Source organism: Bos mutus, chromosome 23, assembly GCF_027580195.1.
Source record: "Bos mutus isolate GX-2022 chromosome 23, NWIPB_WYAK_1.1, whole genome shotgun sequence".
In the NCBI taxonomy this organism is placed as follows: domain Eukaryota; kingdom Metazoa; phylum Chordata; class Mammalia; order Artiodactyla; family Bovidae; genus Bos; species Bos mutus.
The window spans coordinates 14,668,026-14,690,321 of NC_091639.1; the positions used below are offsets into that span (position 1 = coordinate 14,668,026).

General features: G+C 43.5%; 1 protein-coding gene across 2 annotated transcripts in view; it reads right to left on the reverse strand.

Annotated features, from left to right (window-relative positions):
* MBOAT1 (membrane bound O-acyltransferase domain containing 1) overlaps positions 1-22,296 on the reverse strand; it is a 111,031-nt gene that overhangs the window by 82,129 nt on the left and 6,606 nt on the right. The window contains exon 1 of one of the 2 annotated variants that reach the window (XM_070361426.1): positions 15,443-15,529. The exons of the other annotated variant lie outside the window; for it this stretch is intronic. Coding sequence (XP_070217527.1) covers positions 15,443-15,463 — 21 coding nt within the window. The 5' untranslated portion in view covers positions 15,464-15,529. Of the gene's footprint in view, positions 1-15,442; positions 15,530-22,296 lie in introns of those variants that run through there. 2 annotated transcript variants of the gene reach the window in all.

Sequence of the window (22,296 nt, forward strand, 5' to 3'; positions counted from 1 at the left end):
AGTAGCAAATGATTGCCTTGAAATGATCAGTTTTAGGCAGTGTTAACGGCAGGCTGAAAATAGAAACCAGATAATGTAATCTTGTCTACTTCACAGCTGCCAAAGGACTGGCCTGTTGAGGCTGTTTCCCATTTTGGTGGCTGAATAGAGAGTTCTGAATTAGGGGTAACACTCTGGTCACTGCTGTGGTGACCCTCCTCGTTAAGTACCCCTCCCCCCAACACAAGAGTGATCAGAGCCACTCACAGGGGGCAGGGCCATCTCAGTGCAGGAGGAAGCACAAGTCTCAGCCCCGTGTCACCTCTTTCCTTTTTAAACATTTCTTTTCTTTCACCTCTTTATTATCAGGTTCCCTCTGTCTTCCTTCTTCCTGCTCTGACTTTGTTCTTTAGGGGGGGGGCCCACACTGCATGGTTCAATTTGTGTAGGTGTAACATAGTTTCTCAATGGTCTGAGGCATTGTGAACGTACACACCTGTGCCCTTGAGTCATGCTCTGTGTTGGAAGCATAGTCTTCACTTTGGATGGCCCCTCCTTCATCACCTGGTCCCCATGGAGATGTGAGCTCTCTCCTCTGGATGCCCGTGGGCTTCCTGTCTCCTGTGTTTGAGGACAAGATGATGCCTTATGCTTTAGGGGCTTCCTAAAGAATCCACCTGCCAATGCAGGAGACATAAGAGACATGGATTTGATCCCTGGGTCATGAAGATTTCTCTGGAGAAGGAAATAGCAACCCACGCCAGCATTCTTGCCTGGGAAATCCCATGGACTGAGGAGCCTGTTCCCTGACCAGGGATGGAACCCATAACCCTTGCACTGGAATCACACAGAGTCTTAACCACTGGCCCACCAGGGAAATCCCTGCTCCCATTTTATTCTATTTTCAACTGCTGGCCTTTTCTCTCCATCTTATTTTCTTCTCTCTTGAACTCTAAGGTGGATGAAAAGTCATCACTTAAATGTATTCAATTAAATAACTAGTCCCAGAGTTCAGGATGGTGCCATGGTAGAAAAAGGACAGGCGCTCTGGTTCCCACCTTCTAGAGAAAGGGATAAAGCAAGTATCAATACAACAGACCAAAAAGCACATATTCGTGCATGCATGCTAAGTCACTTCAGTTGTGTCTGACTCTCTGCGATCCCCTGGACTGTAATCCGCCAGGCTCCTCAGTCCATGGGATTTCCCAGGCAAGAATGCTGGCGTGGGTTGCTATTTCCTTCTCCAGAGAAATCTTCATGACCCAGGGATCAAATCCATGTCTCTTATGTCTCCTGCATTGGCAGGTGGATTCTTTAGGAAGCCCCTAAAGCATAAGGCATCATCTTGTCCTCAAACACAGGAGACAGGAAGCCCACGGGCATCCAGAGGAGAGAGCTCACATCTCCATGGGGACCAGGTGATGAAGGAGGGGCCATCCAAAGTGAAGACTATGCTTCCAACACAGAGCATGACTCAAGGGCACAGGTGTGTACGTTCACAACGCCTCAGACCATTGAGAAACTATGTTACACCTACACAAATTGAAGGAAGGGATTAACAACACGCACATCTATCATCAGGATAAATCAGCTCAGTTCAGGTTGCAAGAGCTCTCACATTTACGGTCCCCAGCTCTGTTTGAGCTCTCTCACTATCGAAGACATTATCAAGCACCCTAGCTGACACCTGCACGTCTCAACTGATTCACAACCCACTGGAGGGGGCGAAAATGAAACTCTCAAACCCCAATATTTATTATGGAAAATGATGGAGAATTTTTCATTGGTGGAGAAAAATTCAGGTAACACAATGGCAACAGTTGGTATTATATTTATAAAAAAGAACAAATTGACACACAGAGCTCTCCAGACACTGGAAACCCCCTGGCCTTATCTCCCACCCCTCTGCAAAGGGCCAAGGATATGACTGCAGCCAGAGAGAAATCCCTGTCCTCTGGGCCCCTCTTCACTCTCTCACTCAAGGAGCCTGCCAGGTGGTCCTACCCTCCAGGCTAGAATGTAACTAAAATAAACTGTTATCTAGTCCACGGCTTGACTTCCCTTGTGGCTCAGCTGGTAAAAAATCTGCCTGCAATGCAGGAGACCTGGGTTCGATCCCTGGGTTGGGAAGATTCCCTAGAGAAGGAAAGAGGCTACCTGCTCAAGTATTCTGACCTGGAGAATTCCATGGACTGTATAGTCCATGGGGTCGCCAAGAGTCAGACATGACTGAGCAACTTTCACGACACTCCACAGTACTATGATCTAGACAATGTGTTTACAGAAAGGAGAAGTCTGCCAGGATTTTATTAAACAAGGGAAAAAGGACAAAATAGTTGACTACATGAACACCAAATAGGTAAAGAGGTACTACAGCCAGCCCATCCGGGTACAGACAAATGATGCAGCTGGGCCTATCTGGTCAGCCTGGCTCCATCACCATGACCATGATGTCCACCAGCAGACTCCATCTATTTCTGATTCAATTCTGAATTTGCAGAGAAAGTCTCCTATGTGGGAGACAAAGAGAATGACTACCCAATATCAGTATTTCTGTTCTGCTTACCAGTTATATTCTGTGTGTGATCAGTCGCTCAGTCGTGTCTGACTCTGTGACCCCTTGGACTATAGCCTGCCAGACTCCTCTGTCCAAGGAATTCTCCAGGCAAGAATACTGGAGTGGATAGCCATTCCCTTTTCCAGGGGATCTTCTCAACCTGTGCTTCCCATATTGCAGGCAGATTCTTTACTGTCTGAGCCACCAGGAAAGCCCCTATACTACTATAGGTATCTAATATTTTAACATAATGGCAATTTGTGTGTGAATCTATATTCTAGCTATGTTTGAGTTCTCTGTAGGCAAGGAACAAGTTTTACTCATCTCTGTAAGCCCAGCACCTAGGTCAGAGCCCAACACACGATAATCAAAATTATACTCCCTATAGTCTTAGCATTTTCCCTATTTTTTCATTTCATTCCTTTAACAAAACCATGACGCAGGTCCATTATCATTTCCATTCAACAGATGAAAAGTCTTAAAAGGCAGTGAGGACAGATGGCCAAGAGGCACATGATTCAACATTGCTAATTATTAGAGAAATACTAGAATACAAAACCACAATAAGATATCACCTTGCACCAGTCAGAATGGCCATAATCAAAAAATCTACAAACAATAAATGCTGGAGAGGGTGTGGAGAAAAGGGAACACCTCTATACAGTTGGTGGGAATATAAATTGGTACAGACATAATAGAGAAGAATATGGAGGTTCCTTTAAAAACTAAAAGTGGAGCTACCATACGAGCCCACGATCCCACTCCTGGGCATATATCCAGAGAAAAACATGGTTCATAAAAGGATACATGCACCCCAATTTCATCACAGTGCTGTTTACAATAGCCAAGATACGGAAGCAGCCTAAATGTACATCGACAAATGAATGGATAAAGATGTGGGATGTATATACAATGGAATATTACTCAGCCATTAAAAAGAATGAAATAATGCTATTTGCAGCAACATGGATGTACCTAGGGATTATCACACTAAATGAAGTCAGCAAAAAAGGCAAATATCATATGGTATCACTTATATGCAGAATCTTTTTTAAAAAAATGATACAAATGAACTTTTTTACAAAACAGAGATAGACTCCAGACTTAGAGAATGAACTTATGGTTACCAGGAGGTGGGATGGAGAGGGTGGAGGATAGACTGGGAGTTTGGGATTAACATGTACACACTGCTATATTTAAAATAGATAACCAACAAGGACAAGGACCTACTTTATAGCACAAGGAACTCTACTCAGTATTCTGTAATAACCTAAATGGGAAAGGAATTTGCAAAATAATAGATCCATGAATAACTGAGTCAGTTTGTTGTATACCTGAAATTAACAACAACATTGTTAATCAACTATGCTCCAATATAAACACTGAGTTCAGCTGGTAAAGAATCCACCTGCAATACAGGAGACCTGGGTTTGATCCCTGGGTTGGGAAGATCCCCTGGAGGAGGGAAAGGCTACCCACTCCAGTATTCTGGCCTGGAGAATTCCTTGGACTGTATAGTCTGTGGGGTCTCAGAGTCGGACGTGACTGAGCGACTTTCACGTTTTCACTTTCACCTATAAAAACTGAAAAAAACAGGGAGTTAACACAAGCTCTGACTCCTTGTCTTTGTACTGGGTCACATCCATAAATGATTGAGAGGAAGGAAGACGGTGGGGCGGGAAGGTGAGAGGCCTGGAGTTTGCTGGAAGCTTCAGCTCTGTCTTCATCTGTAGGTAATCTATCTCCTCCCTCCCACCAAGCTCACTGCCCCAGGGAACAAGAGTCCATAACTTTTCAATATGATCATGGGTATTTCAACATGAAGCCAGCTCTTCTAGATTCCACACATAAGTGAGATCATACAGTTTTTGTCTGTCTGTATCTGACTGACTCATCCCACTTCGCATAATGCCCTCAGGGTTCATCCACTCAGGACAAATGGCAAGACTTCCTTTTTCTTGGTGGAGGGGGGTCGGGGGAGGGGCTGAACAGGAGGATGCGGATGCAGATATTTCTTTGACAGTGATCTCATTTCCTTTGTAAATATACCAAGAAGTGGGATTGGTCAATTATACAGTAATTCTATTTTTAGTTTTCTGAGGACTCTCCACACTGTTTTCCATAGTGGCTGTACCAGTAAGTCTTCCATCTCCAATGATGCTTCCAACATGCCTCTTGCTGCTGCCTACATTCTCCAGGTCCAAGCAACTACAAATCCACATGTCCTGAGGGTCACCACCCTTCCTGCAGCCCAGAGTAGGAGAATAAGAAACAGAAGGTGAAGCAATACTGTGACCCTGTGGGGAATGGATAAGCACCGCTTCTTGGAAGCAAGTTTACCAGGCAAGTTATTCCCTGGTTGTTCGCTGGATCTGAATCTGGAGGGTCAATAAGGTCAGCCTGAAACATCATCATTTTTAAGTAGAGCCCTGACGAAATCTTTGAAGAAGTAGCACAAATTAGAATATTCTATCAAAGTACACCTTGAACAATGTAAAGGAGTTTAAACTCTGAGTAGGGGACTTAAGAAAGCCATAAGAGAGAGCAAGCATCTACTTCCAAAAGTAAATAAACTAATCAGGAAGTCAGGAGAAAAACCATAGTGCCTTGAGTAATTCCCGATTAACTTACTTTCCAGGTAATTAAACAAGCTCCACACTCCAACAAATGGAAAGCAGAGCATAAGCCATTCAGTTTTAAGCAAAACCTGCAGCCTGTAAATATGGTTATAAAACTATTTACCAAGTTGGTTAGAAATATTTATTTCAAACTTAAACATCTTCAGGATAAAAATAACTTCCTATGTTTATTCCACTAAGACATCTTTGAACATCACAACTTGCTCATTCAGATGTGAATATAAAGTCCTTCCCAGGACATAAGAGAGGATTCTCAAGATTCCTGGAATATTTAAACACCGACCAATGGCAACTCTGGGCTTTCCTGGTAGCTCAGATGGTAAAGAATCTGTCTACAATGTAGGAGACCTGGCTTCGATCCCTGGATCAGGAAGATCCCTTGGAGAAGGGAGTGGCAACTCACTCCAGTATTCTTGCCTGGAGAATCCCATGGACAGAGAAGCCTGGTGGGCTACAGTCCATGGGGTCGTAAAGAGTCAGACACAATTGAGTGATTAAGCGCAATAATGGAAATCTGTGTGCAATAACCGTAATCCAGGGATCTAGTCTTTTCACTACGGTCATGTTTTACTAATTCTGAAGACACGAGCAAAACAGTAAACACGTCATATGGGAAACAGCATGGACTTTGGAGTCTGACAGCCAGTTCTGCCATGAGTTACCTAGGGTGTCCTTGGACTACTGCTGTAATCTCGAGGAACCAAGCCCTTCCTGTCTGTAAAATGAGGAAGTGGGAAAGATAACTGTTAGGATAATTGTGAAATTTCCAAAACAAAATATATGGATACATCTAGTACAAGCATCTAAAGGGCTCTCCCACAACTTATGGGGAGTGTTCTCCAGGGCAAATTTTACTGCGGTTCTATAGAGCTCACTTTCTTCTTCCTACTTCCCCTACAAAAACAGTTCCAACTTCTTATTTTACAAATTTAAAACAATTTAAAAAGCCGGAAGGGGTTAACAATCTCTATCTTCAGCAAAGGAGAGAAGGAATAACAGAGTCATGACACTAAGAGTTAGGCTCCTGGATTAATATGAAAGAATAAGGAGTAAAAAAAAAGAATTTCCGTAAGTCAGGTCAAGAGACGAAGAAACTTGGCACACTGGCTTTCTACCTAAGTTTAAGAGTGAAATGGGAACACTATACAGGCATACCTCTTGATTGCACTTCACGTCTCTGAGCTTCACAGGTAATGTTTTTTTACAAATCGAAGGTTTGCGGCAACCCTGTGTAGTCAGATGATGGTTGGCAATTTTTAGCAATAAGTTATTTTTTAACTGAGGTGTGCATATTGGTTTTTTAGACACAATGCGATTGCACATTTAACAGACTACAGTATAGTGTAAACATAACTTTTGTATGCACTGGGAAATCAAAATGCAATACTCGCTTTATTGCAGTCGTCTGGAATTGAACCCCCAATATCTCCAAGGTCTGCCTGTGCGGGGCATAAGCGGCAACCCTGTGAACTGGAAGAGTACCTAGAGAAAATGACTCAAGGGTGCTCAGAGAGGCTTTGGAATCTTTGTGGGAACAGACATGGCAGACTAAGAACAGTAAACAACACAACAGATATCCACATCTACAAATGCTCAGCCTTAGAAATAGCAAGGTGTCTGATCACCATGGGAGACCCAACTTCCCCGAGTGAGCAAAATTTAGAACAAGTCCCCAAAGGAGTAAATGCTCAGACAAACCTATAGATAATACACAGAGTATTTTTCTGCCCCAGAAAGGCATTTTTCCTCTGTAGGACTCCCAGCATCCCAGGAAGCTCCTGGGGGTATGTTGAATCCTTATTTTTTTCTCCTTCCAGTTCTATTGAGATGTTATTAACACACAGCACTGTGTAAGTTTCAGGTGTACAGCGTAATGATACGAATGACATACATCACAAAACAATTATCACAGTACATTTGGGGAATATCCATCACCTCTTAGAGATACATAATGAAATAAACAGAAAAAAAAAAAAACCTTTTTTTCCTTGTGATGAATCCTACACTCTTAGGATTTACTCAGCGAACAACTTTCATACATAACATACAGCAGTGTTGATTATTGGAGAAGGCAACGGCACCCCACTCCAGTACTCTTGCCTGGAAAATCCCATGGACGGAGGAGCCTGGTAGGCTGCAGTCCATGAGGTCGCTAAGAGTTGGACACGACTGAGAGACTTCACTTTCACTTTTCACTTTCATGCACTGGAAAAGGAAATAGCAACCCACTCCAGTATTCTTGCCTGGAGAATCCCAGGGACGGGGGAGCCTGGCGGGCTGCCGTCTATGGGGTCGCACAGAGTCGGACACGACTGAAGCGACTTGGCAGCGGTGTTGATTATATTTAGCATGGTGTACATTTCATCCCGAGTATTTATTTATCTTACAACTGCAAGTGTGTTCCCTTTGACTACCTTCATCCACTCCCCACCTCTGGTAACAACTCTGATCTCTTTTTCTATGAGACTGCTTGCTTGCTTTGGACACATAATTGACCTACAACACTATGTAAGTTTCATTTACACCATAATAATTCCATATTTCTATATATTTCAAAATGATCACAATGAGTCTAGTTACATCACCATACATCAATATTACATAGCTATTGACTATATTCGCCTCTCTGTACATTTTATATCTGTACTCACTTATTTTAGAACCAGAAGTTTAGATTTGTTAGTTTCCCTCACCTATTACTTTCCCCTCTCCCCACTGGCAACCGCCTGTTTGTTCTCTGTATCTATAACTCTGTTCTGTCTTCTGTTTTAGACTGCACGTATAAGTGACATCAAATAGCATTTGTCTTTCTCTGATTTATTTCACGTAGCATAATACCCTCCAGGTCCACCCATGTCGTCAGAAACGGCAGGATTTCATCCTTTTTGTGGCTGAAAAATATTCTATTGGATTTATATACTATATCTCCTTTATCCATTCATCTATTCACAGGCACTGAGGTTGCTTCTCTATCTTGGCTACTGTAAACAATGCTTCAGAGAACATCGAGGTACCTATATCTTTTTTTCTAACTAGTGTTTTTGTTTTCTTGAGTAAATATCCAGGAGAGGAATTGCTGAATTACATGACAGTTCTATTTTTTCCATTCTTTGAGGAATCTCCGTACTGTTTCCCACCGTGGTTGCACCAGTTTATAGTCCCATCAACAGCACATAAGGGTTCCCTTGTCAATCCTTGTTATCCTTTTGAAATAGCCATTCCGGCAGGTGTGAGGTGGTATCTCACTGTGGTTTTGATTTGCATTCCCCTGGTGAGTAGTGACATTGAACATCTTGTCGCGTATCTGTTGGCCATCTGTATGTCTTCTTTGGGACAGTGTGCATGCAGACTGCCTGCTCCTTTTCTTTGGCACCCAGACAGGGACATGAACATCTTCACAGGTCACTGCGATGGCTAGCGACATGGTAGTGACTATCATGCCAAAGCCAGATAGATGAATAGATGGAAGAGATGGCATTTTTATTTTTTAATCAGGACAGGAGATCATAATACACATACTGTTCTACAACTTGCTCTTTTCACTCAATATGATGACTATCTTTCAACCTGACCTCATTTTCTCTAATACGTGTATCTAATTTCATAGCTTGAGTATACTATAATTCAATCTAACTATTCTGCTATTGCTTATCATTTAGGGATCTTTCTGTCTTTAAAAGTCCATTGAGAAAAGGCGCTCCTTAAACCACTGACTTGTTTGTCAGCTGATACTAAAACTAGAACCACTGTGGACTGACAGCTGGATAAACAAAGAACGCAGAGCAAGCAGGGAGGGCTATCAGGAAGGAAGGGAGTAGATCCTGATGGCAGGAGTATCATCACCACACCGCCTCTGCTTGAATACTTAAAAACTGCCAGGGACGGGGCACTCATGAACTTCCATGATAACCAATTCTTTTATTGACACAAATCTCATCAATAGGAAACGCTGTGACAAATTGAAGCCTACTTCCCTAAAGTTTCCACCCCTTGAGTTCAATTCTGCTGAGGACACAGCATAATTACATGCATCAAATATCTGAACACTACTACGGGATCCTATCTAAGGCTTTTCTTCTCTAAGTTAAACACCTCTTCTTCCTTCAATAATCCTGTTCCCAGGAACTAGGTTCCAGGGCTCTCACCTTCCTTCAGCTCTTCTTGTTTTCTGAGGTCTCTCTTTTATAAGTAGGTCTCTCTTTTATAAGTCTTTATTGCATTTGGTACAACGTTGCTTCTGTTTAATGTTTTGCTTTTTTGACCACAACGCCCATGGGATCTTGGCTCCCCAACCCAGGATCAAATCTTCATCCCCTGCACTGGAAGGCAAAGTCTTAACCACTGGACCACCAGGGAAGTCCCTCCAATGTCACTCTCAAAAGCTAACACGTAGCATTAAACACTGAGGGGCTTGTGACTCAAGCAGCACACAGTGAATTGCTGTGACCATCCATCCCTCCACAGCATCACCAGCTATGGACAGGAGAGCCTAACACATCCCCTGGGTCATTTTACCACATGCCACAAGCCAAAGAGTTCAGTTTAGTTGAGTCACTCAGTCATGTCCAACTCTTTGCAACCCCATGGACTACAGCACTCCAGCTTCCCTGTCCATCACCAACTCTCAGAGCTTCTCAGATTCATGTCCATTGCGTCGGTGATGTCATCCAACCATCTCATCCTCTGTCATCCCCTTCTCCTCCTGCCTTCAGTCTTTCCCAGCATCAGGGTCTTTTCCAATGAGTCAGTTCATCGCATCAGGTGGCCAAAGTCAAAGAGGACAGCTACAAAACTTGCTGTGTATTCTAACTCATTCCCAGACTTACCAAATACTCTTTTGAATACTCTCTAATCAGCCCTGCTTTGAGGAGGCACTTGAAGCCCTTAGGCATAAAACACAAGAGTGGATAAGAACCCAAAGTTCCTGAGTCCCAATCCTGGCTCTACTGTAGGCCAGCCACGGGACCTAAAACAAGTCACTTACCACATAGGAGGTTGTGTGGCTTAGATAATTCATATGGAGTGCTTAGCACAGTATGCAAGAAGCAATCATTGCAAAAAGCTCAAGAATTCCATGGACAGAGGAGCCTGGCAGGCTACAGTCCATAGGGTCACAGAGAGTCGGACATGACTGAAGCAACTTAGCACACATGCGTAACTAGGTTAGCACAGAGACCAGAAGTTGAAAGCAGAATTCTTGCCATATGACAGAATAAATATACATGTGGCCCATACCTCCTGAGGAATTAAGCTGTATTTTCCTCTTCTTTGAAGAGATAGAAGTCTTGTCTTTTATATATCTAAGTGGCTGATAATAAGTAAATACCTGAGCTTCGGTGTCTGTTTCAGAAGACAATTGAGTTTTCCTAATATCCCACAGGTACAGCCACACTGCTGGCTGTGAACATACCCAAACTAACTAACCCCGCCTCTTCATTGATAAGAAGTAATGTTTATCAGATAAAGAGTGGTTCCTATGAGAGGTTCTTTCTCACTTCCTGGATACACTAAATTTACTTATATTTCAGCTTGGATCCACTCTTTCCCATTTCACTACAGTCAAAAAAAAAAAGTTTCCCCCACCCCTCCCCTAGCTGTCATCCTTGTCTTTACTCACTGCCTTCTTCTGCCCCATCTTTTCTGTCTTGAAGTACTAAATTTTTTCATCCCCTAGAATCCTCAAAATTGAGTCTTTTCTTACTCATCACCAGATACTAACTGAAAACTCAACTTCCCCTCCAAACACCACCTACACCCACCTCACTTAATCTCAGTGCTGTGACATGAGCACTGAGCATGTATTGTTCCCTCTGAGCTTCAAAAATGTGATGGAAGGGGTGATGGGGAAGTGACAGCAAGCAGCATGCACATAATTGATGAACAGTTTACTAAAATCTTCCCCATGGATCACCAGCCTCATTTGAAATTCAAACCACTCTTAATGTACCTATAATAGCTCATTTTACAAATAAGGGATCAGGCTCAGAAAGCTTAAATAGGTTGGCCAAGGTCATGTGCTCCCGTCAAGTCCGACTCTGCAACTGCCAGGCTCCTCTCTCCATGGAATTTTCCAGGCAAGAATACTTAAGTGGTTTGCCATTCTCTTCTCCAGGGGATCAAAGCCGCATCTCTTACGTTGGCAGGTGGATTCTTTACCACTAGCGCCCCCTGGGAAGCCCCAAAAGGTTACACATCTACAAAAGACTGGCTCTAAGTCTAAAACCCAGCTCTTCAAAGTCTACTGCAGCATTGCTCCTACTACAACTGAGCTAGGGTGAGTTCACAGGACAGAAGTCAGAAGGAAACACAAATATCAATTACACAGCCTGGGTCTAAAACGTGGTCGACTTTTTACAGCTTGCCCTCCATAATTCTTTGAGAAGAGTTTTTTGCATGAATTCTTTTGGCTTAAGCAATAGACACTTAGAATGGTTCTGCTGAATGGGCAACTGAGATGCAGAATAGCACTTCCAAGGTCAAAACTTAATGAGGAAATACCCTCAATGAGCAATGGCTAATGCCTGGAGAGTTTCGCTCGGAGGTGGAGGTGGGGGCTTGGGGGAGGGGGGTTCTGCTGTTTTATGTTACAAGACGAGAAATACTTATCTTACTAAACAATTATTTGTTCATGAAAATCACCTGATGAGGAGCTGGAGGATTCAGGATAAACCAAAGTTCTTTGCGTCTTTACTGAAAGTGACTTAGATGCATGCAATGATGTTAATAAATCTGACTTTAAAGCAAAAGTGAATGTAAAGAACAAACACGTACCAGGGTAACTGTGTGTTTCCTTTTCATTCTTCTGGCTAGAAAATCCTCTAAAACCACACTGGTCCCAGTGTTCACAGACACGGCACAAGTAATGATCCTTGATTAAAAACAAAAAAGGCAGGGACTTCCCTGGTGGTCGAGTGGGTAAGACTCCACAATCCTCATGCACGAGGTGTGAGTTCTACCCCTGGTCATGGAACTAGGTCCCACATGCATGCCCCAACTAAGAAGTCTACACGCTGCAACTAAAGATCCCAGTAAGACCTGGCACAGCCGAAAACAAATAAATATTTTTTAATTAAAAAATTTTTTTAATTAAATAGCATTAGGTTTTAAGTATAAACTATGTTTCAGAACAGCTTTAAAGAAAAATTGCAAAGATAGTACAGAGAGTTCTCCTATAGCCTAACCCTATTTCCTTTATTATTAGCATCTTACATACAAAGGTTTCATGTGCCACAGTTAATGAACCAATATCCATACATTAGTATTAACTGAAGCCTGCTCTGTATTCAGATTTCCTTAGACTTGCCTAATGCTCTTTGTCTGCCCCAGGACACAACACACATTAGTTGTTCTGTCTCCTGAGACTCATCCTGGTTATTAAAATGGTCACACAGCCTTGTGAAGATACTAAAAAACATTGAACTGAACACCTGAAATGGGTGAATTGTAAGGTACAGAATCCCAGATTAGAAAGAGGACATTAGTTGAAAACCTGGTGGAATTCAAAAAGTCTGCAATGCGTTTAACAGTTATCAGTGTTGATGTTTTACTTTTGACAAGGGTACCTAATGAGGAAAATTGGGGAAGGCATATACAAAAACTCTTTGTACTATCATTACAAATTTTCTGTACATTTAAAATTATTCCAAAATAAATTTGGGATTTTTTTTTTTAATTACCATAGAACGTGATCTATTATTATGAAGCAAAGAGCAAACCTTAGACGGTATACCAGTTGCTTCTGGAAATATTGGTGAGATTCTTAGTATTTTCATTCAAGCTAAAGAGAGGATACCTATAAAATGACATGACAAAGGAGTTCTCTGAGGCCATCAAGTTCAAGGCCATCTTCAGGAAATGACATGCATCAGTGGCACACCCCTGATACGGTTACCAAACCAGCATTTTATGGTCCTCCTTGATCACCACCATTCCACAGTCTGCAGCTTTGGCCACCTTTAGTCAACTCTACTCAAGTTCACTTTCTTTTGTTCAGGAACCTTCAATTCAGTTGTCCTTATAACCGTTTTTCCTGCTCCTTTCTAACTATACCATATCCTCTAGAAACTTTGCAATGGAGAACCAATCTTGATACATATAACTCTAATAAATACTTGGGGGTTGCCAAGCATACAACAGACGGTGTTCCAGTTCTCATTAAAAAAAGTGGTCAATTTCTAAATCACTTTGACAGCTTACTATTGTCCTTCAGTGTCTCTCGAAGTTTCAAATAGCGAAGGTGCACAGTCATAATTCATTATTGCTCAAGACAGTGAAATTGGGCCCCACCTTGTACTCTGATGAAAAGATTACTTTTAGTTTATAGCCTCCTTTCAGCCTTCTTTTAAATTAAGATAACAAACTAGCCATCAGATAAAGGTATCTATAAAGACACTCTAAATACCTCTATAGAAAGATAAAACACGTAACTCAAGATTTGCAACTAGGTCAAGCTCACTATGAAACTGAGGTAAATGATAACTCAGTAAGGCTCAGACTACAAAACAGCCTTTCATTATATCCTTTTTGTAAACTCCACCCCCAGACCCCAGTCATTAAAAAAAAAAAAAAAAACGTAAATTTTTTGTTGTTGTTCTTCCCTCCACAGGGTAGAGAAAGTGGACCTCTGAATACAATTTCAAATCCAATTTGATTTGCTTCCTTTTGAACCTGCAGGCAAGTTAACACTTACTGTTTGGAGATGAATGGGCAATTTTCTTTTGGGATAGAGAAGGGAGGAAAAGCAGCTCAACATCCCTAGCAAACAAGAAAGAGAAGCTCTTTTTCACACACAATTACACCAGTATGTATTTGTGCTTCAGATTCACTTTTACTTTAAAGTCAGATTTATTAAAATCATCACATGCATCTAAGTCACTTTCAGTAAAGATACAAAGGACTTTTGGTTCACCCCGAATCCTCAGGCTCATCAGCTGATTTTCACGAACGAATAATTGTTTAGTAAGATAAACATTTCTCTCCTCAAACATGTGAACAAGAAATAGAAGCTCTTTTCGAATAAATTACTCTTATTTCCAGAACAAAGCACACAAACTTCTAAGGCATTCTGACCGGACTCTAACAAGGAGGTGGAAGCAAAGCAATTCCAGAGCCCTGAAGTTCTATTCACTTCAGCCAACACGCGTGGAAATGCACACACTTCGTTGAAAGAAATAAGAAAGGAAAGTATACAGGTGCAATTCTTTGAGCTTCATCCACTGAAAAGGAAAAAGAAAAGGGGGTCTTCACCCTCAAGAAGAGTTCCTTTACAATCTGAAACCAAGCCTTCCCTCTACTGTTGAAGATCTTGGAATCACAGAATTTTAGAGCTGCACTGGACTTCAGGAGCATCGTTTCTGGCAGATGGAGAGAGCAGAAATTCTGGAGACGGGCCATGGACCTCACGTCTGAGAGAGGCAGAGCCATTTGAATCCCTGGGCCACAAGGAACAGATGATCCTCAACATCCTCAAGCCTAAGTCCAGAGTGGATCTCTCTCCCTCCCAGCAGAAACTGGAGGCAAACCCCATTCTGCCCCTCCTCCTGAGCTCCGCATTCAACCGCCCAACCTGTCCCACTGGAGGGGGTCCTCACTCTACACATTCCTGGGGACCATGCCAAAGTGGAGGACCCCGCCCCGATTCCATCACCCACCCCCAGCAGCGTTTTTCAGCCTTGGCTAAAGGACGAGGTCACTCCTGGAAGCACAGAAACAGAACTCTCAGAAAAGGCAGAAAGGAAGTCGGCATTGCAAGAGCTCCGTAGACACAGATATGAATCAATTCCTAGGAGACGCTGTTTTGTTTTCTTTTTTTTTTTTAAAAGAAGAGTGGAGGAACCTACGCTCTCGCTTATATCAGAAAAGACAAAAAGATTCCATATACATGGATGTCTCCCCTACCTCTCAAAGGGTGCCACTGGCTGCCAGTGGGGAGGGAATGTGAGCAGCTTCAAACTAGGGGCATGGGGGATAAGTGGGGGATCACCACTGGGACTGACCTTTCATCCTACCCCCCCTTTTCTGCCTTGTGATTCTGACACTAAATACATAAACTACCTAGTCAGAAAACTAATTTCTTAAAATCTGTATTTACACAAAGTAAAAACCCCCAAAATGAGCTAATCAAACACAAATCATGTTCAATTAAAACAGATAAATATTTAAAATAAGTGAAATTAAATTTTTAGAAAGACAGAGCAACAAATCATGCAGGGGTGGGGATGGGTGGGGGACGTCTTCGGAGGAGACGTCTCAACCCAATGACACTCACAGTTAAACCACTTCGTGACATTTCACAAGATGACTTTTGAATTTAGCAACTTCCTCTAGGCCTTAGCAACTTTATGTTGTATGTACCTCTGCCGACTCTGTTTCAGAAAAGAAGCACAGAATGAGGAATGAGACAAAAGCGAGGGGGGGACAAACCACAGGATTTTTTAATTACTTGTTTGAAATATGAATTTAGAACTGAAGAAAACTTTTCCAGTATAACCCTGCTCTTTTTTTTTTTTCAAATGAAACAAGAACCCAAGCTTTGTGTTGTTCTTTTGGTAGATAAGCTGGAGTATGGAATATTTTTAACACTAGGATGGTTGGGAAACCCTCAGCACCAACCCCCTTTCCCACCCCCCAGAAATCCTAGTTCAACACTTAGAGATGCTTTAATGCCGTGTGGACTTTCAAAAACATACTTCAGAGAAGATTAACCACTGACAACAGTTATAAGCAGAGCCCTTCTACTATAAGGAAGTTGGTAAATGATTCACCAAGTACATATTTTTTGGCCAAGTAAAAACCCATTACAAATGGGTTAATGAGTTCATCTTGTGGCACATGGTCATGTAACTGAGCCCTAAGGGATAGTGGTCTTTTAATAAAGCCTATTTTTAACCAGTATAAACTATGTGAAGGTAATTTTCCCATTGATTATTCTCTATCCTTTTGCTTTTCTGGCAAAACTACTAGAAATTGTCATTAATAAGTCTGCAGCAAGTTTTTCCTTTGTCTTATTTACTGAAAGGGTTGACTTACTTAAAATAGAAAGCTTCTAAAAAGTACACAACCAAATACTGTGATTAAATTACACAGACTGAATTCTTAATTTTTTTATAAGTTGCTGCCACAAAAAGATATTTCCAGATTGTATCTGCTTTGATATAATCTTTTCATGAAATTTTTTTTATGAATGTAATTCAGAGGCCATGCTTCAAAAATACTCGAGAGTACTGGGGTATACTGTACTTTTTGTATAAGTGACTTGACTTCAGACTGGGAAAGGGATTTCTACATATTGTCCACACAAACATGAAACATTCTGACCCCCCCAAAAGATGATGATAATATCTGCATTTATGATATTACTATATCATATAGTAATAGATCTATCTAGGGTAATCTATCAACTTCACACAATGAAAACAGGAATGGAGAATGTTATACTTACACAATCCAAGATTCACATTTCACTATCAGCAACTGGGCTGTTAATTAACTTTCGATCAGAAATTAGGCCTATTCAATCTGAAATGCAGGGTCCAAATAGGAAATAGGTAGGCCTAACCCAGTGGTTAAAGGAACTGGCCCCTTGGTTTCTCATCACTTAGTCATCCATTCCAACGCAAATATGTAAATAAAATTCCACTACAATGGAATCAAGTGTGTTTAGTTTTTACTTCACACGCCTAAGCATACCAAGATGACCACGACTCAGCCTTAGTCACTGCCCACAGAGAAAGTTCATCTTTTCTCAGTGCCTTTGCTCAGTTTCCTCTTCCTGGCATATTCTGCCTGTCCCCCCGGCCCCATCCCTGCACTTTCTCTCCTGCTTCTAACGCAGGAACTCCCAGGAAGAACACTCCCCACACACATCATTTCCCAGAAGAGGCCCAGGCGTGCTGAGGCCTGGGTGCACACATTTTCTGTAATAATTAAGCATACTGCATTGTAAGAGTTTACACATGCTTATAAATCTGCCTGCTAGAAGGCACAGGCCCTAGCTCATCTCTGTATCCCTCTTCCAGCCCAATATTTGGTAGCCAGTGTTCAATAAGCAACTACAGAAAGAAGCCTCTCAGAGCGAGGCAGGGCAGAAAGACCAAGAAATATCTGAGACACAAGAGGCACCAGGTAAGGAAAGAATGAAATATTGCCATTTGCAGCCACTTGGATGGACCTAGAGTACATCCTACTAAGTGAAGTCAAAGACAAATATTATATAATATCATTTATATGTGGAATCTAAAAAATAATACCAATGAATTTATATACAAAAAAATGAAACAGACTCACATAGAAAACATTTATGGTTACCAATGGGGAAAGGGTGGGGAGGGATAAATTATGCGATTAACAGATACAAACAACTATACATAAAACAGATAAGAAATAAGGATGTACTGTACAATACAGGGAACTATATTCAGTATCTTTTAATAACCTATAATGGAATAGAATCTGAAAAATAGATATAACTGAGTCACTTTGCTGTACAGCTGAAACTAATACAATATTGCAAATCAACTATGAATTTTCTCTTTAAAAATGACAGAAACAGACACACAGAACCAATATGCAGACCAGTAGAAACACATATTGTTGTTCAGTCGCTCAGTCACGTCCCACTCTTTGCGACCCCATGGACTGCAGCATGCCAGGCTTCTTTGTCCTTCATTATCTCCTGGTGTTTGCTCAAACTCACGTCCATTGAGTTGATGATGCCATCCAACCATTTCATCCTCTGTTGCCTCCTTCTTCTCCTGCCCTCAATCTTTCCCCGCATCAGGGTCTTTTCCAATGAACTGGCTCTTAGCATCAGGCGGCCAAAGTATTGGAGCTTCAGTTTAGCATCAGTCCTCCAAATGAACATTCAGGGTGGTTGATTTCCTTTAGATATGCATATACAAAGTCAATAAACATAACTCTTTGGATTACTGTCATAATCCTTCCCCCCGCAAAAGAGGTACATGTGATATGGAGAGAGTGCTGTGGAGAAACAAAGAAAATAAAAGCGGGGTCATTTGGCCCTGGGGGAGGGGGAGTCTATAAGGGAAGAGGGGAGAGCAAGGCCAGGGTCACAGAGAGCAGACAGGAGGGGATGAAACAGGAAATGAGCATCAGGATGAGGGCTACTGCCTGCGAGAGGGGAAGTGTGAACAGAAGCTGGAAGGTGTAAAAGACACAGGGGATCTGAGCCACAGGAAAGCACTGTCTGCTGCGCTGACTATACAGAACCCAGGAAAGCATGCTGGCATGTAAGGAAGTGACTACAGCAAAGCCTGCAGAGGCCCAGGTTCAAGTCCTGCCTCTGCCCTCGCCCAGCCCTAGGGCTGCAGGCAAGTTACTGAAGACGGGTGAGTGCTTAGTCGCTTCAGTCATGTCTGATTCTTTGCGACGCTATGAACTGTAGCCCGCCAGGCTCCTCTGTCCACGGGATCCATGGGATTCTCCAGGCAAGAATACTCGAGTGGGATGCCATTTCTTTCTCCAGGGGATCTTCCTGACCCAGGGATCGAACCTGCGTCTCCTGCATTGCAGGTAGATTCTTTTCCATTGAGCCACTGGGGAAGTCCCACTGAAGACCTGTAAGCCTGTTTAAGCATCCAGCATGTGGAGTTGCTGGTGTCTTTAGGGCAGACAGGTAAACTGAGGCCAAGTCAAGAAGAAACACATCTTGTTCCATGACAGGCAGGCAGAAGCTCCAGGACCCACCAGGCCTCTGCCTTAAATTCCAGAAAGCATATGGCCACACCCCCCTTCAACGGTAGTCAAATCAGGCCACCGGACTGTGACACCAGCCAGCACTGGCCATTCCTGCCAGTACCCCCTGGACCTACCCGAGTCCCTTAGGATAGAGTCGTCATTCCTCCCACACACAGGGCTGGACTAAGGAACATTGCCCAACGCCACCCACCCTGTCCTCTTTATTATATGGAATTTGGGGTTTATAATATAGTCTTTCCCTCAATACATCTCACCGTTTCATTACGCTCACGCTAAGTCAATTCAGTCATGTCCAGCTCTTTGTGACTCCATGGACTGTATCCCGCCAGGCTCCTCCAACCATGGGATTCTCCAGGCAACAGTACTGGAGTGGGTTGCCATGCCCTCCTCCAGGGGATCTTCCTGACCCAAGGAGCGAACCTGCGTCTCTTACATTGCAGGCGGATTCTTCGCCGCTGAGCCTCTGGTTATTTTAAAAGCCGCCTTTCATCTCCCAAAAGCAATCTCTTCAGAACCACAAAGGCTCTTTCCACTCTCTTTGTGAGCAGCTCCAAGAAAGACTGCAAGGCTTAGGGTCAGTTGCTGGCCATGGCCTTACCAGGCCCCTGGGCCCCCAGGGGGCACTTTCCCTGCCCTGCCGAGCAACCTGCCTCTCATCCCCAGCCTCCTGTAGGGTGTGCACACTTGCAGCTAAGGACTTCCTCCTCCGCTTCCATGATTCATGTTCCCACCACTGACCTCCCTCCCACTTTTGACCTCTGCTCTGCTCCGGAAACCTCAGAGTCTTCCCAGCTCCTTCCCTCAGCTCTCGGCCTGGTGGAAGAGCTGTCTGCCCCCAGTGTCTGCTTTCCCATTTTACTACCACATGGGCAAGGAGAGAGAAGAAAGTCACTGCTTGTCCAGACTCCCCCAGTGCTGCTCTGGACCATTTTTCTTCCACCATCCCCTGTCATTTAGCAATACGCTTGCAGACTAAAAGCCCTAAGTGTGTGTAAAATCAGCCAATCATGTGAAAGTAATACCTCTGCCCTTATTTATTAGCCTGAATAGAAAGAACTCTAAAATGGCCTTTTTTAAGAAAGCATTTGAGTGCATTTTGTTTGGTCTTGTATTCATGAAGTGTTCTGTTGTTGTTCAGTCACTAAGTCGTGTCCGACTCTTCCTGACCCCATGGACTGCAGCACGCCAGGCTCCCCTGTCCCTCACTACCTCCCGGAGTTTGCCCAAGTTCATGTCCATTGAATCGGTGATGCCATCCAACTATCTCATCCTCTGTCATCCCCTTCTCCTCCTGCCCAATCTTTCCCAGAATCAGGGTTTTTTCCAGTGAGTCAGCTCTTCACATCAGGTGGCCATAATATTAGAGCTACAGCATCAGTCCATCCAATGAGTTTCCAGGGTTGATTTTTCTTAGGATTGACTGGTTTGATCTCCTTCCTGTCCAAGGGACAATCAAGAGTGTTCTCCAGCACCACAGTTTGAAAGCATCAATTCTTAAAGTGTTTAATTAGCACCAATTATGAACTGGACCCCTAGGATGGGGCTGTTGGAGGGAACGGGGGTGGCAGGCACCAAAAAAACACAGCAGGTATGTTCTGCTCCCCTCATCAGGCTCAGCTGCTGCCTCTTTCTATAAAGGGGGTAGGAGAGCTCCTAACACCCTTCGAGAGAGGCATCATCCTTCCAGCCAGGAAGTGCCTCCCCTCCAGACCCAAGTGTGGCTCCTCCTAACCCTGGGTAGGATGCACCCTGCAGAGCAGCTGGCCGAGAGCCTGAGAGCAGAGCTGGTCATGCCCTCTCTGATCCCTCCTAGTTGTCAGCATCCACCAACCTCCACATTCCTGGAGAGCTTCGGTACCACACCTCACATCCCCGGGCACCTGGGGAGCTTCAGTGTTTAGGAGGACAATTCCTCAAACCCCCCTAGTTCCTGGGCTTGCTAAACTGAATCAATTTCCATTCCTTCTCCCAGGGAAGCTTTGCTAGGGATCTTCAACTTGAATACCCCGGCACCTGGCTCTCTCACTTCCCCAGCACCTGCTCCTCAAAGTCCCTCCAATCCCCTAACGTTTCCCTTCTCACTGTCACCACCTCTAGCTACTTGTCAGCATCTCTCAACACCCTTACTTCTTAACGTCTCAACGACTTTCCCTTCCAACTGTCTATTTCACTTTTGCTCTGAGAAGGCGCTGCTGAAAGAGAAAAATCACAGACTGGCACAAATCCTAACACTTTTGACTTTCAGTGGGTTGATTATACCCAGCAACCCATTCAACTGACCCCAGGCAGCTCCTTCTCTGCTCCCCTATAAAGTCACCTGAAACATCCGCTCATCCTCAAAACCCCGGCTTCACTTCCATCCCTTCATCCCTCAGCCATGACCTCCCACCCCACTTCACAAGATGAAAATCCTTTCACATTAAACCCTTCAACGCTTTCCCTTTGATGTGAGCAGTGCCTCTAAACTTCTGTTGTCAGGAGAATCACCTGGGCAGCCCCTTCACTCGGACAGGTATTTGGACTCACTAGGCCTGAATCGAATCCCAGAAGCATACATGGCAGTAGATTCGGATGCTGGTCCATCCACCAGATTGGAGGAAAATCAGTCTAGGACATGGATCTCAAACTCCAGCCCTCGGGCCAAATCCAGCCCCTGCCTGTTTTTGTGTGGCCTGCATGTTAACTATGTGTTTTTACATTTTTTAAGGGTTGTAAAAAAAAAAAAAAAATCAAAAGAGGAGAATTTTGGACTTTCCCTTGTGGCACAGCAGATAAAAATCCACCTGTCAATGCAGGGGACACAGGTTTGATTCCCTGGTCTGGGAAGATTCCACGTCCCACGGAACAACTATGCCCATGCAATTCAACTACTGAACCTGTGCTCAGGAGTCCAGAACCACACCTACTGAGCCTGTGGGCTGCAACTGCTGAAGCCCAAATGCCCTCGAGCCCAGCTCCACAAGAGAAATCACAGCAGTGAGAAGCCCCCACACCATGACGAAGAGTAGCCCCCAACTAGAGAAAAGCATACAGGAAGCAACGAACACCCAGCATGGCGAAAAATAAGTTTTTTTTTTTTTTAAAAGAAGGGAATGCCACAACCCATGTAAATTACATAAAATTCAAATTCCAGTGCCCATAAATAAAGCTTCAGGAGAACACAGCCAGGCCCAGCGATTTACATACTGTCTACGGCTACTCTGAAGTGACAAAGGCACAGTGACGTGGATGCCACAGACTGCCTGCAAAGCTGAAGATATTTGCTGTCCGGTCCTTTATATAAAAAGCTTGCCGCCCCCTGGTCCGCAGGATGAAGTGCAGACACCTCACCAGAGCCTTCCAGCTTCTCTGTGATGTAACCCCCGCCCCCCTCCCCAACCTACGGTCCCACAGTCTTCAGGTCCC